This window comes from Aythya marila, assembly GCF_965140915.1.
Source record: "Aythya marila genome assembly, chromosome: 7".
NCBI classification, from domain to species: domain Eukaryota; kingdom Metazoa; phylum Chordata; class Aves; order Anseriformes; family Anatidae; genus Aythya; species Aythya marila.
Window position 1 is genome coordinate 5,783,958 of NC_139048.1, and position 16,256 is coordinate 5,800,213.

General features: G+C 39.1%; 1 protein-coding gene across 2 annotated transcripts; it reads left to right on the forward strand.

Moving 5' to 3' along the window:
- The first annotated feature begins 17 nt into the window (after positions 1-17).
- MCMBP (minichromosome maintenance complex binding protein) lies at positions 18-15,957 on the forward strand. Of its 2 annotated transcripts, XM_082764715.1 has the most exons (16): positions 20-210; positions 941-1,026; positions 2,913-3,053; positions 3,385-3,426; positions 3,913-4,014; positions 5,376-5,505; positions 6,968-7,119; positions 7,571-7,671; positions 9,432-9,601; positions 10,216-10,339; positions 12,158-12,275; positions 12,832-12,997; positions 13,975-14,108; positions 14,681-14,845; positions 15,231-15,319; positions 15,581-15,957. In XM_082764715.1, the coding sequence occupies exons 1-16, from the start codon at positions 153-155 to the stop codon at positions 15,705-15,707; spliced, it is 1,905 nt and encodes a 634-aa protein (XP_082620841.1). In that variant the 5' UTR covers positions 20-152; the 3' UTR covers positions 15,708-15,957. The 2 variants fall into 2 exon arrangements, 1 of the variants encoding a protein (XP_082620841.1); XR_014317900.1 differs by lacking the exons at positions 15,231-15,319; positions 15,581-15,957 and adding an exon at positions 14,499-14,593 and having other exon boundaries at positions 18-210; positions 14,681-14,791.
- Positions 15,958-16,256: the final 299 nt, after the last annotated feature.

The window sequence follows — 16,256 nt, forward strand, 5'->3', positions numbered from 1 at the left end:
GCTGCGGCTGCCGCCTTAGGAGGAGGTGGAGGAGGAAGAGGAGGAGGAGGAAGGCGGAAGCCGGCAGCCCCCGTGCTGGGTTTGCGGGCGGCAGCTAGGGCAGCGGGGGGATCGGTGGCAGCTCCCTCCCTCCCTCCCGGCTGGTCGCCGCCATGCCGTGCGTGGCCGACTGGCTCAACAACCCCTTCAGCATCGTGCAGGGCATCTTCGGTGAGCGCGGCCGGCCGGGCCGGGCTGCCCCGAGGGGGAGCGAGCCCCCGGGGGCTGGGGATGGAGGGAGGAGGGCGGCGGGCACGGTGCGGGGCTGCCCGGAGGCGGCGGGCGGGCAGCGGGCGGCCGCCTCCTTCTCCCCGCCTGAGGTGAGGTGAGGGGCGGGCGGCGAACCGCAGGGGCTGTCCCGGCCCGGGGAGCGGCTCCCGGGTTTAAAATAAAAAGCTGAAGAGGGTTTTTGGCTCGGTGGTGCTGCGAGGTGTTCCCGAGCTAGCCGTGCTTGAGCATACAGAGGCTGGGGGCAGCCCTTGAGGGTGTCGGGTCTCTGCTCTACCTGCCCGCATGGCTCCTTGGTCACCGTGCTCCTGTGAATGCTGCCAGGGCTCTTCGGTGCTAGGTGTGATCTTAACGAAAAGGACCGCGAAATAAAAATAATTCCTCAGTGACCACCCAGCGGAAGGTGGCCCCTCACCTCCTGCAGTTTCTCGCAGGGTACACGGCAGCGTTTCAGAGCCCTTCTGCATTTCCAGCAGCGTTCCTCCTCGTTTGCCTCAAACGGGGTAAGATAAGGAAGTTGAAACATTTGCAACAGCCCTGAAGTTGTCTAAAATTAAGTGGTTTGCTCAGAATACGCATACGTGTTTAAACTGCTTACTAAGTTAACACGTTTCTCTGTTCAGCATTATGCTACGTGATGCTAACGCTCATGTAAATGTGTCTTGTTTTGTAGCCCAAAATCTTCCAAATTCTGATTGGGAAAAGAAGGTGACTGACTATTTCAAAGAGAAATTAAAAGAAAATAATGCTACTAACTGGGTAAGGATCTCTTCTGTCATTCTTCTGGAGTTAGGATCTTAACCTGGAACTTAGGAACAGCATTCTTTTTACCTCTTAATTATTGTGGTGATCTGTTCTTTAGAAGCTCTTCCTTCTCAGAAGTGTATTTCTAGATTTTAGGCCTTTGTGATACAGATTAAAGCAACTGAAATGTAAATGACCTATGTAAAACAAAGATGTAAAATTCTAATTGAAACTGTGGAAGCCAATCCACTTGACTTTAGTGTACTGTTTTGCCCTGGGCCATAACTGCTAAATGCTGCCTGTTTGTAGCATCATCCAGTAGATGGCAGGAGCTGACAAATTCTGTCACTTCTGAAAGCCTTCACGCCACCCTGTTAGTCTGCAGTAAGTGTTTGTACACCACGAGTTTCTGAGCTGCTGTTCATAAACCCCTTCTCACATGACCCTTTATTGCCATGCTGGAAACTTCGTGTGGGTTGAAGAACTACGTGCTTAGACTCTCACATTTGAGGAAAAAATACTCTGCTAAAACCGTGATGTATTAGGCTGGGTCAGGCCTAGTTCTGGAAGTTCAGCAGGGAAGCTGTGCTTTAGGTTTAAAAATAAAGCATCCATACTTGGGTTGTTCTAGCGACTTTTTTTTTTTTTTTTTTTTTTTTTTTCCCAAAGACTGGCAAAAACAGCATCCTGGAACACCACAAAGTGGGTTAGAAAGTCTTGTGTCAAATCTGTTCTACCTAGGGCTAAAAAAAACAAGTGAAAATTATTTTTCTTCCTCTGTCAGTGAAAGTATTCTGTATTTAAATTTCAAAGACAGTTTACATCAAAGTATAAATGGCAAATTTGTGTTAAACTTGCAGCATAAGGAAGCTCTCTTAGTTGCTTATGAGGGAGCACAGTCTTGTTTCTTCAACTGCTATTTCTTATAGGGCCACTTCTGGTTTTTGCTGCTTTAATATTTGGTGTGTTTTTGCAATAAAAAATTTACCCTTAAAATGTGAAATCTATTCTTATAACAAGTCCCATAATTTCAAGATATACTACATATGTGTGTGCTGTTTTTTCTTGTTTTTTGTTTTTTTTTTCCATTGACATGTTAACATATGTGAAAAAGAGTTGCCCACTGTGAGGGATTTGGAAATTGAAATACAGGTTTTCTGTGGCCTTTTGTTATAGAAATTGTGTGTACAATTGTTCCAGTACATAATATGCTGTAAAAGTGCTGTTAAATTAGATTAAAATAAGTAAATAAAATCCAATTTATTGCTCCCAGTTGAAGAGTTAGTTTAAAAATTTGTTGTAGAGTTCACGTATGCTTTCAGTGAACCAAAATGCATTTGTTAACAGTGTAGTGTTGGGATTGAAAAATGGATGAGATCGGTGCCCAGAGAAGCTGTGGCTGCCCCATCCCTACAAGCACCTGAAGCCAGGCTGCATGGGGCTTTGGGCAACCTGGGCAGTGGGAGGTGTCCCTGCACATGCCAGGGGTTCAAACTGGGTGGTCTTCAAGGTCCCTTCCAACCCAAACCATTCTGTGATTCTGGCTTTGGAACTAGAAGAGTTTGGGAACTGTTAGTGTATGATAATACCAATTATTACCTTTAACAGCTATTGTGGGAACTCCCAATGTTGAGATACATGCGCTTTGTTACTGCTTGGATTATGGCACTAGAAGTGGGGGGAAAGTACCCAAAAAATACAGTGTGTGCTACCTGATAAGGCACGGAATTGTCAGAGGCAATTAATCCTATCAACAGCAACAGATAAAAGTTTTAGCCAAGGAAAGGAGCAGTAGGATGTACCAGATAAAAATAAGTTGGTGACAGCTTTTGTGATGGTTTTGGTGTACTTCAAGGCACTTCCTAGTAAGCCAGTTGTTTAGAGCAAGCTCTCTTTTATAGGTTCCATCGCTGAATGATGTTCCCGTACATTACCTGAAGCCCAACAGTTTAGTGAAATTTCGCTGCATGGTTCAAGATATGTTTGATCCTGAGTTTTATATGGGAGTATACGAAACAGTTGACCCAAACACAAATGCACGTGTAAGTGAAAAACCAATTTATTATTTCAGGAAGTGCTTAGCATTTTTCTGTTCTAGTCTTCATATTTCTCTAGTTTCTGAGTTAAATGTATGGAGCCTCGGCACTATCTGATAGTAATTCTGTTTGTGGAGTTCAAATGGTATCAGTGATACATCACTGCTTATAATTCTGTTGGGGAATTTGGGGAATAAAAATTAGCTTAAAAAAAATGAAAGCTTCATCAGTGTGTCTTTGAAGAACTTAAGACTGCAATAATTTTGATATAAATAATTCATACATGGGGTGCTGTCAGAAACAGAATGATTGCGTTGTCTTTTCTCCTTCTTGACAGGTTTTGCATTTTGGTAAATACAGAGATGTGGCGGAATGTGGGGTAAGTTACACAAGTTATATGAATTTTGAGATGAAATATTGGACAGAAAGATGCAGTTTTTAAGTGCAGTGTAACTTACTTGGTGCTTATCAGTGGATTCTTGGAAATGCTGTTCTTAAAAACACAAAATTAATCTAAGTTTTGGACAGCAGAGTATTCCTAACTGCTAATACGCATTTGAAATTTAGCAGTCTTCCAGCTATTTCTCTTGCATTTAAAATTCATTTTGCTTGGGTGGGATCAGGGCGAAAGCACAACAAATCTTGAAAATTTCTGCTGTGGAAAACAACCAACTTTTGGTAGTACAGTGCTGTTGGGATCAAAACATTGTAGATGCAGACTGTTTATGTTCCCTATTTCATGTGAATGTAATAGTGCCTGTTTGTTAAAAGTTCTGGCTCGGTAACTGTACCTATGGAATTAGTTTTAAAAACAAAAAACACTCTGATCAGATTTTTAGTATCATCATTTCTGTTGGTGTTGTAGCCTCAGCAGGAAATTGATCTGAACTCCTCGCAAACAGTCACCTTGGAGAGACAGACGTTCTACTGCGTTCCAGTGCCTGGGGAATCAGCATGGGTGAAAGAAATATCCTTTTTGTCTGCGCTAGTGCTGTGTTATACAAACAGTGACCATCAGCTAATTCATTAGATTTAAGGAAACAAATTATTTGAAGTTTCTTTTTTTTTTTTTTTTAGGCATGCGTAGATATAGAAGATAAAAGGAGAATTGGTTTTACGGAAGAATTAGGAGCATTTCTTTTTGATTTGCAAGAGATTTAGACTAGGTTTTCATCTATGCTTGGGGGAATCTTGACTATTTCTCTTAATCTGTATTTGCATGTTTAGAAAACGGTAAGCTTCAGTTGAGCCATGGGCATTCCATGGGTATTTTCTAATTTACTGTGTGAGCATCCTAATTTAGAGTCTCATATAAGTACCTGTAGCTGAGCGTGGTTGACAATAATTCTTGAAAAATTTTAAATACCGTTTTTAATGATTCAACGGTATGTCACTTTAGCGATGAGTACAGGAAATGGCCTGGGGAGACACGAATCATGGTTTAGTTTTTTGTAATAAAAGGAAGTTGAATTACCTGAGAGGAGTGGTTACAGGATGCTTTTAAAAGCTTCAGGGAGCTTATATCCTCTTCTCTGAGGGAGTGGGTGATGGCTAGAAACCTTGAAATATTTTGCATTTTGTAAGAAGGTGGATTTTGGTAAACATAATATGATTTGATATTTCCTGTTTTGAGTTCAGAATTTAAGAAAACTACTTGCCATTGGCACAGACTGCCAACACAACTTTAAAATTGAAGTAACGTTTTCTTTGTAACCAAATGATTGGCAAGAGTTAGTTTTTGAGGAATGCTTATATCAAAGTTCTGCAGCTATGGGGATTTAAAAATGACCTTGACTATTATGAAAATACTGAGCATCATTTCAATGTTTGCTCATCATGCTAAAAAAAAAGTGTATTAACTTTATCAAAATTAATTTATAGATATGCCAGCAATGGTACCTTACAATTTCTGTGATTACGTTGAAAATAAACACACAGAAAATGTTTACATACTTGTATCAGCTAGCAACTCTTCTTACAAAGTCTGTTCTGTGGAGTTGAGCTGCAGAAGAGAGGAACTTGTTGAGATTGAGTTGTTTCTGACTGCCAGCATGTTCTCTGGGCCTGAAGACAATGCTTTTTTTGGAGACTGGTAGTGGAAAAGGACTTGTTGGGGGTAGGTTGTGTCCATTTTCAACAAAGCCTATGATTGCTGTATGGTTCTAAAGCAGGTCGCTTTACATTGATGACATCTCTTCAGATATGTAAGGTTTACATCATTATTTTAATATCTTGTTCAAAATCGCATATTCACATTTTGTTGCCAAAGCTTATTTTGCCTGGATTTTCTCAACTGAGTGTGGTGTTGTCCTTAATACTCAATTTTACGCCTATATCAGTGCAAGCCAAGCGCGAGTTAGTCCTTCAACATCCTACACACCAAGTCGCCACAAGAGGAGCTACGAGGAAGATGAGGATATGGAACTGCACCCATCGAAGCAGAAAGAGCAACATATAGGTAATACTCAGAATTGACAACTGGATGTTAGGGTATTCTAGCAGAATTTGCAGGAATTCCATTTTTAGAAATGGAAATGTTTTCAGTTGTTTGAACTAGTAGTGTTACTGGAAACTTGATAACTATTTTGGTGGTTCTGTTGAAGTCATCAGTGGACTGAGTAGTGTTGGGTGAGCCTATGGTGTTGTGCTTGGATATTGTATGACTTGTTGGTATCACTTCCTAGAGTTAGTAACACAATTCCTAAAATAAACATTTTGTTCAGCACCACTTGTGTATTACATTTCCTAAATGACGGCACGTTAAGGGATTTATGGCAGCAGGCTGAAATCTAGGAGTTCTTATTTAATTTTCAACAAGGAGATTTAAAGATAATCTGGAGAAAATTGTAATTTCTTCTGTCTTACTGTGTGTGGATGTTGCTGCATAAACTGAGCCCAAACTGCATCTTGATTAGATGATTCTTTGATACAAACAAAGATACTGCTTCTAAATATGTCTCCTACAGGCTTCCCTTTTTTAGCTTGTGCAAGATCTACGAATCTAAATTTGTAAGGGAACCAGATAAATACCAGATTCTTTGTAGCATCTTAAGGAAAGCTAGAAGAAACCTTTGAAGAAGATGGTATTGCCAAAACTGAGTTAGGATGATATGCAATGCCTACTCATTTTGTGATCTGTTTGTTTGTGATCTATTTGTTTCAGTGCTTTTCTGTGGAGATGCCACTTAAACAAAATCCAAACCCATGCTGGTCTTTAAGACTTGGGTGAGCTGTCCTTTGAACAGAAAAATGTTCTTCTCTTCTTTTGAAGAGAAAATGGTTTAAAATTATCAGCCCAATTAAAAGAATAAAAATGCAGAGGCTATTGCTTTCTTTTATTTGGTGTTTTATGTCCATGTGGCTTGTTCGCTGAATTTTAGGGTTTTATTTTTGTATTTGTACTGGTTTGCAAATGTTTTATTAGATAGTTTAGACTGTTTTGTCTTCATATTTGGACTGATGAATTGCAGCTTAGATTTTTGTAGCTTTGTTACTGCTGAACATCTAATGAGATTCTTAATGTAATCTGTTCTGTTGATGTGTACTGTCACCTTTAAAAATACCTAGTTAGACTCGAGATGCAGAAAGATACTGCCTGTGCAGTTCTACAAACTTTAAAATAATTGAATTGATGCAGTTCAGGCATTACATTTTGAAAATCAGGTTGTTTGGTCACATTTTATGAAGACTTTACTCACTACTAAGAGACACAGATCTGTACACACACTCCTGCTTATCTTGGTAAAATAGGTGAAACCTCTCTGTTTTGAGGCAGAATATTCTCTGTAATAAACTGCTTTTTAAAAGTGTATTTTCCTTCTGGCTTTTTGTTAAATTAGTTGAATGCAATGTTGTTTGCTGTAGGAAGTTGTTCATTTTACATTTCTGTTTAAAGAGCCCGTGAACCCTCTGTTTTTCAGGCAGTGGTGGTGATATCCATGGATGTGGGGAGCCAAAGAGATTAGAAACGGAAGCTTCTGCGGGTCCTCATCTCATTTCTCCCAACTGCTCCCCTCCTCTTGACTTAAATTTTCCATTGCCAGGAGAGAAAGGACCGGCATGTCTCGTAAAGGTAAAACGAACAGAAAGATGATGAGCATGACTGTGGCCCCAGTGAGGCAGACAATCTGAAGTTAAAGTGCAAGTAGCCTTTAGCTTATAGGCGCTGTTGTCTTTCAAGTCTAAAACTCTTGTTTCTACAAATAATTGCATTATTTCTCTTCACTACTGCTCTCTTTAAATTGCTGAAATCATTCAACAGCGTTCATTGGATCTTCTCTGCTCTCACTGCTCTTGGTGAGGGACAGGAAGAAAGTGTTACCAGATGCTCAAGTATGGAGCTGATGCTGGCTTCTGGTTCTTTGCTTTTAGAATCTGCCCTCTTAAAGAAAAAGTTGTGATGAAACAAGCAAAAAAAACAAATACATTAAACACTTTGTATTGTATTTAAAATAGTCTTTAATTCTTTAGCATGCTGTATTGACTATAAAACCTCCAGCACAAAACTTCTCTCTCTGTGGCAGGTATATGAGAGCTGGGATAGCTACAAAGTCAATGACGTTCTGGAGGTGTATGGCATTCTGTCTGTGGATCCAGTGCTGAGCATAGTAAACAATGAAGAAAGGTAAGGCTTAGCTGGCGTGTGATTCTGAAATGCAGGATGTTTTTCATTTTAATGGGCAAAATAGTTTTGGTTATCCCTTTAATCCAGGCAGGAAAGAGTGTAAATACATAAAAAAAAAAAAAAAAAATAGCATACAAAAATAGGTACATCCATACTCTGGAATACATGATGCGTTTTGTTTTATAGGGTGTTGTACAGTCTGTAAAGAGGAATTGCTTCTGTAGCTAAATGTTCCGTGAGCTTTCATGCCTATTTAACATTCAGTGATCAAATGAATAGGAAACAGCGCTTTAAAATGATAAAAATATGCTTTTAAAATTTGTAATTCCCTGAAAGTTGTTACCATAAACAGTTCAGTAAAATATTAAAAACAAACAAAATGTATTCATAGATAGTGAAAGTGACCGAAATGAGTGTGAATCGGGATGAATTTTTCATTAATTAAAGTTGTACCATCATATTATACTGCTGGTGGAAACTTCTGGTTTCACCTGCTGTTCTGTGATTACTTGATAAAATACCATATAACCCAGAGAGATGCAAGAAATCGATTATTAAAATAATATTAACAACCTGCCTAACACAGGTACTACTAATGCCTTGAGCTTCAAATAAGTAATTCGTGTTGGTAACTTTATCTTTTTGATAAGTACAATATCAGGAGTGCAGTGTGTCCTTTATAGTGCCAGCTTCTTAAAAGGAACTCGGCCTGGTCAGCTGCTTCTGGTTATCATCTTTCTGACAGAAAGCTAATCCTGGATTGACAGCTCAGTTGGTGTCATAGATTTATTTATTTTTTCCTGCATGTCATTCTATCGCAAATAGACAAAGTGGCAGTGTTTAGTAATGTTTTCTAATGTGAAGATGCTAAACAAAGAAGTTTCTTTTAGTAGAAAGAGATGACAGTCAGTCAGTGAACTGCTGAAGAAGCATTGAAGCCATGAAGCCTTTCAGCTTTAAAGACCAGTTAAAGTTTATCAAATTTATAGTAAACTTTACTGTAATCTGATATGTAGAAACTATGATCCAAAGGTGACCTGGAAGGGATTTTTTTTTAAGGCATCATCAGGAAGGCCAAAGCTTGTATATCTGAACTTTTAAATTGAGAGGTAATACCTGCAAGTTTGAGTTAGGTATATTGGGATTTTTTTTTTACTCAGCCAGTGATGTAGCTGTTACGTGACTGTCCAGAAGATTTCGTTGTCAATTTCTGGAACCCAGGTAGAATATGAAAATCCCACAAGGGCATACACAGACAAATGTAATAGATTGTTATGTTATTTATTGAGAAGTTGCTGTGGAGCCCTTATCCAGTCCTTGCTGGATGTTACATTAAGTAACATTTCATGTTAAGCTGCATCTTATTAAGTGGTGCAGCAAATAATAAGCGTGGTCTGTTGTTGGGTTTGGTTTGGTTGTTCACTTCGTTTTGGTTTGGTTGGTTTGGAATTTTTTTTCCTATTAAAAATAAGAATCAGTTACTTTATGAAAATCATAGGATCCTACTTCTTTGATCAAGCATGGTCTGGTGGTTCTGTATTGTTGGTTATGTAATTGTGGTTCAGTATTTATGGTGCTTATAAAAATCATAAAGATGACAGTTCTTGTGGTTTGAGTACAAGAGCAGTTGCCAGGCATTGGGAGCAGATGTTGGGAACGCAGACACGCTGTGTTTGTGGCATGGTCTCAGCTGTACGTGGTCAGGTGGAGAAGTTTGCACGGAATGTTTTGAAGTTCAGTTGTGCTGTGCCCTTTCCTAGGGATAACTCAACCCTCGATCCTATGGAGTGCATGGACACAGCAGAAGAGCAGAGAGTACACAGTCCTCCAGCCTCCTTAGTCCCCAGAATCCACGTGATTTTGGCACAAAAATTACAACACATTAATCCATTGCTGCCTGCATGCCTTAATGAAGAGGAGAGTAAAACCTGTGAGTATCTGAATTTGACTTCATTCATTGTAGATGTAAACGTGCACCTTGCTAGTACATATGAACAACTACTTCTTGCCAGTGATTCATGCACCTCTGAGCAAAGATTTGTGTTTAAATCTTTCTAAATGAGGAGCCATTCAATACTACAGAACTGGGCAAGGTGCAAATGCCTGTGTTAATGCAATGCTTATGTGCTGCTTTTTCTGAAATAAATGTGACTTAAATGAAAATTGTTCTGGATAAAGCCCAAAGACTTCAAGTTTTTCAGCTGTAAGATTGCTTACATTACTTTCAAATGGAGTAGTGAATTGCTGGAAAACCAGATTTCCAATGTAGCATAAGCATGAAAATGAGAAACACACAGGGTAAAGAATTATGATACTGTGATGATAAAAAAGGCAATTCTGTTCTTAAGTAACTGCTGCTCTTTGTGGCCTGTGTGACTGTTACCCAAAGCCAGTAATACTCAGTGGGAAAACTAATGAATGTTTGTTTTTCCTAGACTGCTTTGGAGTAACTATTTGTCTTCATCTAGCTGTAACAAAGTAAGCTTTTATGTAGAGGAAAGGGGCACGTTTTCTGATATTTTTTGTCTTCTGCTCTTTTAACAGTTGTTTCTAACTTCATGTCTGAGCTGTCACCAGTGAGAGCAGAGCTGCTTGGGTTCCTCACACATGCGTTCTTGGGAGACAGTTTGGCCGCCGAGTACCTTATATTGCATCTCATCTCCACAGTGTAAGTGTTCTGGTGTTTGCTGAGAATTTATATCTTCATCTTTTAAGACATTTCCTTTTGGGGGATTCTTCACCATTCTGCCAATGAGTGGCAGAAATAGAATAGTTTAAATACTATTCCAGCAGTACTTTATCCACCTAAAGTTGTCCTGTTGTAATGGATGCAGTAAATGTATTTCGTTGACTGAAAATACCAGAAGTTTTGTAAGAAGGCCAGTTTCATGGTGATATATCCATTCAGCATTGCTTTGATAGTTGGACAAAATCTCCAAAATAAACAAGCTTAAGCAGAGGTAGGGTGAAATCTTTTTACCTTTAACTTTTTGTAGAGTAGGACATGCGACTGGCTTCTCAAAGACAGCATTTGTTATCTTTATTTACCAACTTCAATGGTTATTGTTTACGTAGTAGAAGATACTGAAAGGTGCAGTCTGGGACTGTGTTTAATTAACGTAGGCATTTAATGATAAGTTCAAGTGACTCATATTTAGCAAGCGGTAGAAATTTGCTACCTGAGCTGATGCTGCAGCTCAGTGTGCATACATTTTGATCCACCTTCATTGCTGATTAAAATGAATTTGCTTAAAGTTCTTTTGTGTTGGTTTAAACTGTCACTGGATGAAAGAGCACCATCCTTTGACTCATGAAAATTTCAGGTGTGAAACTTCAGGCAATCTGTTTTGAATAGATTATTTGCTAGGTTTTAATTTTAGACTTTATTCAGAATGGATTCCAATTTTTTTAAATGTAATTTGTATACAAACCACTTGTTCTGTGGTTTTCAAAAATCCCATTTTGCTACAGAGTGAATGACCACTAGAGGAAGTGTTTAGACAATGCTCTCAGACATAAGGTCTGACTTTAATTTTTTGGTGGTGTTTTTTGTTTGTTTGTTTGTTTTGTTTTTTGTTTTGTTTTGTTGGTTGTTGTTTTTTGTGTTTTTTTTTTGGGGTGGTCCTTTATGAAACTGGCAGGCATATCGAGTCCTTGTGTGGGTCCCTTCCAACTCAGGATGTATTATGATGTTTTCAAACCAATGTATGAAAAATCTAGTACAGCACAGATGCTTAATAAAAGTTATTTCAGAGCTGTGAGTGGAATCAGCATCTTACCTTTGTCATACCTGCAAGTGACGTGTAAAAACCTCCAAGGTATTTCTCAGCATCAGCATAGATCGAATCGTAATGCCACAGCAGTGTAATTACCAGCTGGAAGGCTTTCTGCTGGCTTTGTGCACAGTCTGCCCAGAACCCTGGTCCCTAATTCCCATATAAATACACATACTTCAGTATCACTGTGCTTTTCTTTACGTATGCACTTTGTGCTCTTGGGTTAGACTGTGAATGCTCTAACACTTAGACTAGAATGTGTTTTTTCTCTTAGCTGTATCACAAAAAAAAAAAAGTTGAAATTTGTCAAGAATGGGGAGAAGATATACAGTAAGAAGAGGGAGAGGAAAGCTGAGGGCAGGTAAAGGAAACGAACGAGCATAATAATTAGGGAAATTGAGCAGTAAGAAAGAGAAAGGATGAAGGAGTATTTACAGCAGAACACAAGGAGAAGAGAACATATCACAGGATCTCAGGCTCTATAAATGTACTGCTTTTGTGCAATGCTGCAAAGCCTGCCAAAGCAGTGTGCAGCCTAATTTAGCTCCTTGGATGCTGGAGAAGGAGGAAGAACAGGACTGTTACTATGTATGTATTAGCATTGAAACCCTGCTAGCTATCCGAGGTGGCATGCAGCACTCAAATTGAGTGGTATCTGTGATCACCGGGTTAATCAGATGCTTGCCTAACCTGCTTTGCTTTTGGTTTAGTTATGCAAGACGAGATGTGCTTCCTCTGGGAAAATTCACAGTCAACTTGAGTGGATGTCCAAGGAACAGCATCTTCACAGAGCACATATACCGCATCATCCAGCAGCTCGTTCCCGCAGTAAGAACAACGGTGTTATAGTCTTGTAACACTTTTAGTCATAAATTTGGGGTAGTTGGCTCAAACAAATACATTTAGTTAAAGAGAAGCTCATTAAACAAAGGTCCTGATAGCCATCTACAGGGCAGGTAAAAAGGAGATGCTTCATTTTGCCTTTCTGGGTTGATTTATCTAAATGCATAGAACGCTTAATTATTGTGTCATTACTGTTCGTACCTGAGTTTGTGGATACTGTTCTGCAGAAAGTTCATAGTAATTTGATTTGGGGCCATAATAATTATGTTGTGTCAATAATTTATTGGTGGTTTTTTTGGTTATTCTAGGCATGCAGTACAAGTGTTAGGTTTTGGTTCTTAACAGAATTATTTTCCTTCAGTAATGTTTTTCAGGCATCTAGTATAAATGGATAGGGTAAAATGTATTCTGTGGTGTGGTAACAAGTTTTGTTTTACTTGCTGTGGAGGTTCACAGTTGCAGCTCATGCTAAAGGAAAAACTACTTACTAGGGACGTTGGAGGAGGGGAAATGCACTGATGAGTTTCTTTTCCCGTTACAGTCCTATCGCCTACAAATGACAATTGAAAACATGAACCATTCACGATTTATCCCACACAAAGACTACACAGCTAATCGCTTAGTCAGCGGAGTACTGCAGCTTGCCAGCAACACTTCCCTTGTAGTGGATGAGACTCAGCTTGAGCAAGGACAGCTTGACACAACAGGTAGTGTTTTTGTTTTTTCTAATTAAAAAAAGTGTATGGGGACAACAAAGATTGATATATCTCAGTGACAGTAGTGCTGATTGTGTCCCAGTGATCACTTTCTATTCCAGAACTGTTGGTTTCCGTATCCTGTTTTGGTGTTCCAAGTAGTGTGCTGCCTTTTCAGACAACTTAGAGCGTTATCTACTGGTTTGTTTGGCTTTGTGGCTTGTTCTTTTTGTTTTGTTTTTCTAACTGTTTTTGCTTTCTGGAAGTTTTTGCTTGGAGGTGCTGGTATTGAGTCAAAATGAATAGCTCTTCGATGAAAAGTCCTACACTTATTTTTCCCAAGAGTCCCTTTATTGAGAAGTAGTCTCTGTCCCAGACCACAAATGGCTGATAATGAAACACCCTGTGTAGTGTAGGTGCATTGTAGAGTACTCTGGACAGCGTAATTGATACTTGATGGAAGAGGCCATGCATTGGAATAAGTCTTAGTCCAAACTACCTCTGATTAGAATAGTTTCAGTTCCACCTAATGGTTTTGGTTCCCCCTAAGACAAGCTATTTCTGCAATAATTTGACAAGATGATATATTTTTCAACTGTCCAGTCTTGCTGGCCAATCTAATGATCTCTCTCCAGCAAGGCTTTTTTCCTTACACTGTTAATTCACATTTGCATTCTGTCACAAAAGTCACAGTGTTTTGTCGTCTTCTGAGGAAAAAAAAAATTCTGTCTAAGTAGTTATCTGGCTTTGTAGAACAAGAGAAAATTTAGACTTAACCATTTATTAAGATGGAAATCAACAATTCTTTGTGTCTATATGGAAGACGGCACAGACACACCTAAAAAAAAAAAAGTCTGCAAGAATTTTTCTAGTTTTTTTTTTATTTTCAAGATTTTTTTCAAGAATTTTTGTTTATTAAAAACAGTGGGGGGGGACTCAGGTCTGACACTTAAGACTATTTTTCAGAGAATTTTTTCTTGCTTTTCTAGGTGTACATAATGTGAAAGCATTGGGTAATCTGATAACTTGGCAGAAGGTGGATTATGATTTCAGTTACCACCAGATGGAATTCCCCTGCAATATTAACGTTCTGATCACCTCAGAGGGCCGATCACTCCTACCGGTATGGCGAGGTCATCTTGAATTTGGGGAATCATTAGGGTTGGTAGCTACTTAAAGCACTGAGTGTACCATTCCGGGGACAAGGGAAGATGGGAAATGTTTTGTGAGCAGTGGTGGGTGTAAGAGATTCACCTTCCATGCCTCTTGATTGGGAACAAAATACTGATGGCACCGTCTAGTGGCTGAAGTTGCTAATGGATATTGCACCAATGGGTCAAGTTTGCAGATAGATGACTCTCAATGCCTTCCTGTACAGTAGCTTCTGTGGGTGTATGAATAAAGAGCAACAGCTCTGGCATTGACTCTAGCAAAACTGCTTAGCCTAGCCTTACAAATCTCTGACCACTTGCTTTCTAGCTTTATGAACTGAGAAATTGCTCTTGCCTTTAAGGAAAACCCATTCCTGCTTGAATGAGAACTTCACAGTGGATTTCACAGATGGAATTGTTAAATATTTAAAAAGAATTACTTCCGTTCTGGGAAATAGTGAGTTTTGTTGCCTTAGAGGTTAAATAAATCTTGGAATAGAAAAACATGATGTGAAAAGGGATGATGTGTGATTTTCTTTTTCAGTCAGATTGCCAAGTCCACTTACAACCACAGATAATTCCACCAAACATGGAGGAGTACATGAACAGCCTCCTAACAGCAGTGCTCCCTTCTGTGTTGAACAAATTTCGAATCTATCTCAGTTTACTGAGGCTGCTCGACTACAGTATATCTGATGAAGTGACCAAGGTATGGAAGACTTCATGAGTATCTTCTCCATTGTCTATTTGCAAAGAAAGCACCTTAAGAGAATGGTATTGTACTTGCCTATTGCTCTCCCTGGCAGTGATTGTTGGAAGCTTTCTTTAAAAATCAAAAGCAGTTTCTTGCCCTGAATGTGAATTCAAGGGTGTGTAGTTGTATTTCAGTATATACTTTATATGCATCCTGCTTGGTAAAACTCATTTTGAGAATAATTACTTTCAAAGACGAGCTAGCCTATTTTTACCCCAGCTGGCTTCCTGACAATGTTTCTCCTGTAATTTAAGGCTAATTATGGTGTTTAGCTCCTTGAAGGCTTATCTGATACTGAAGATTCTTTTTGCCACTCAGTTACGTGCTGTGTTGTTTGTAGGCAGTAGAAGAAGACTTCGTAGAAATGCGCAAGAATGACCCTGAGAGCATAACAGCTGATGATCTGCACAGAACTCTGCTGGTAGCAAGGTGGGTAGCAGCCTGCTTGAACTGAAGGCTTCCCAGCGAGCTGGAACCAAACCAAGGCTGTACTTTGATATTTGCATGAGGCTGGCTGGCAAACAAAAGATGGAATCTGTGACAGAAAAAAAGATTCTTAATTCAGAGTGTTTGAAGGCAGCGTTGCCTTTTCTAGTTCTTAGGTTAATGAAAGAAAACTGTTTTTGTCCTTTTAGTGTATCACGTGTGACAGCTTGAACAAGCTCTTAATTGTTGTTTCTGTTCACCTAGGTTCCTGTCTCTCAGCGCGGGGCAGACAACGCTGTCAAGAGAAAGGTGGCTGAGGGCGAAACAACTGGAGGCACTACGTAAAGCCAGACTTCAGCAGCAGAAATGTGTTAATGGGAATGAACTCTAATGTTCTGTGGATGTCACTGAGAATTTGTCTAATCCTACATGGAACCCATACTAAATCGGGATATTGTTTATACCAGTTTTTTTGTAGATAATTTATACCAAAATGTTATGGATATTTACCCATGCAGTCTGAACACACTATCTCTGTTCAGCCACTTAAACATATTTTATGAAATTTTTTTGGAGCCTGTTTTGTAATTGAGAATTGGTAACAATGAGCAAATTGTTTGATATTAAACTTTAATACTGAATGTGTGTAAACTCATTTCCTTTAAAAGTAGGAAAATTTAACCCAAACAGGGGTAGGCTTTATTTTGAAATAAGCGTGATGTAGTTCTTGAACTACTTAATTTTGAGGAACAGAGGTTTCTGCTAAATAGCTTATATAGATGAAACTTTTGACTGCAGGTATCTGAAGCTGTATACTGCTTTCCTGTTAAGTAAGGGATGCTGTTCCCCTCTGAGCAGCAACATAATGATGATTATAGTGTGATGGAAAGAATTTATCTAAAATTCCACTAGGAACTATCTCTTTACTGTATTTAGAGAA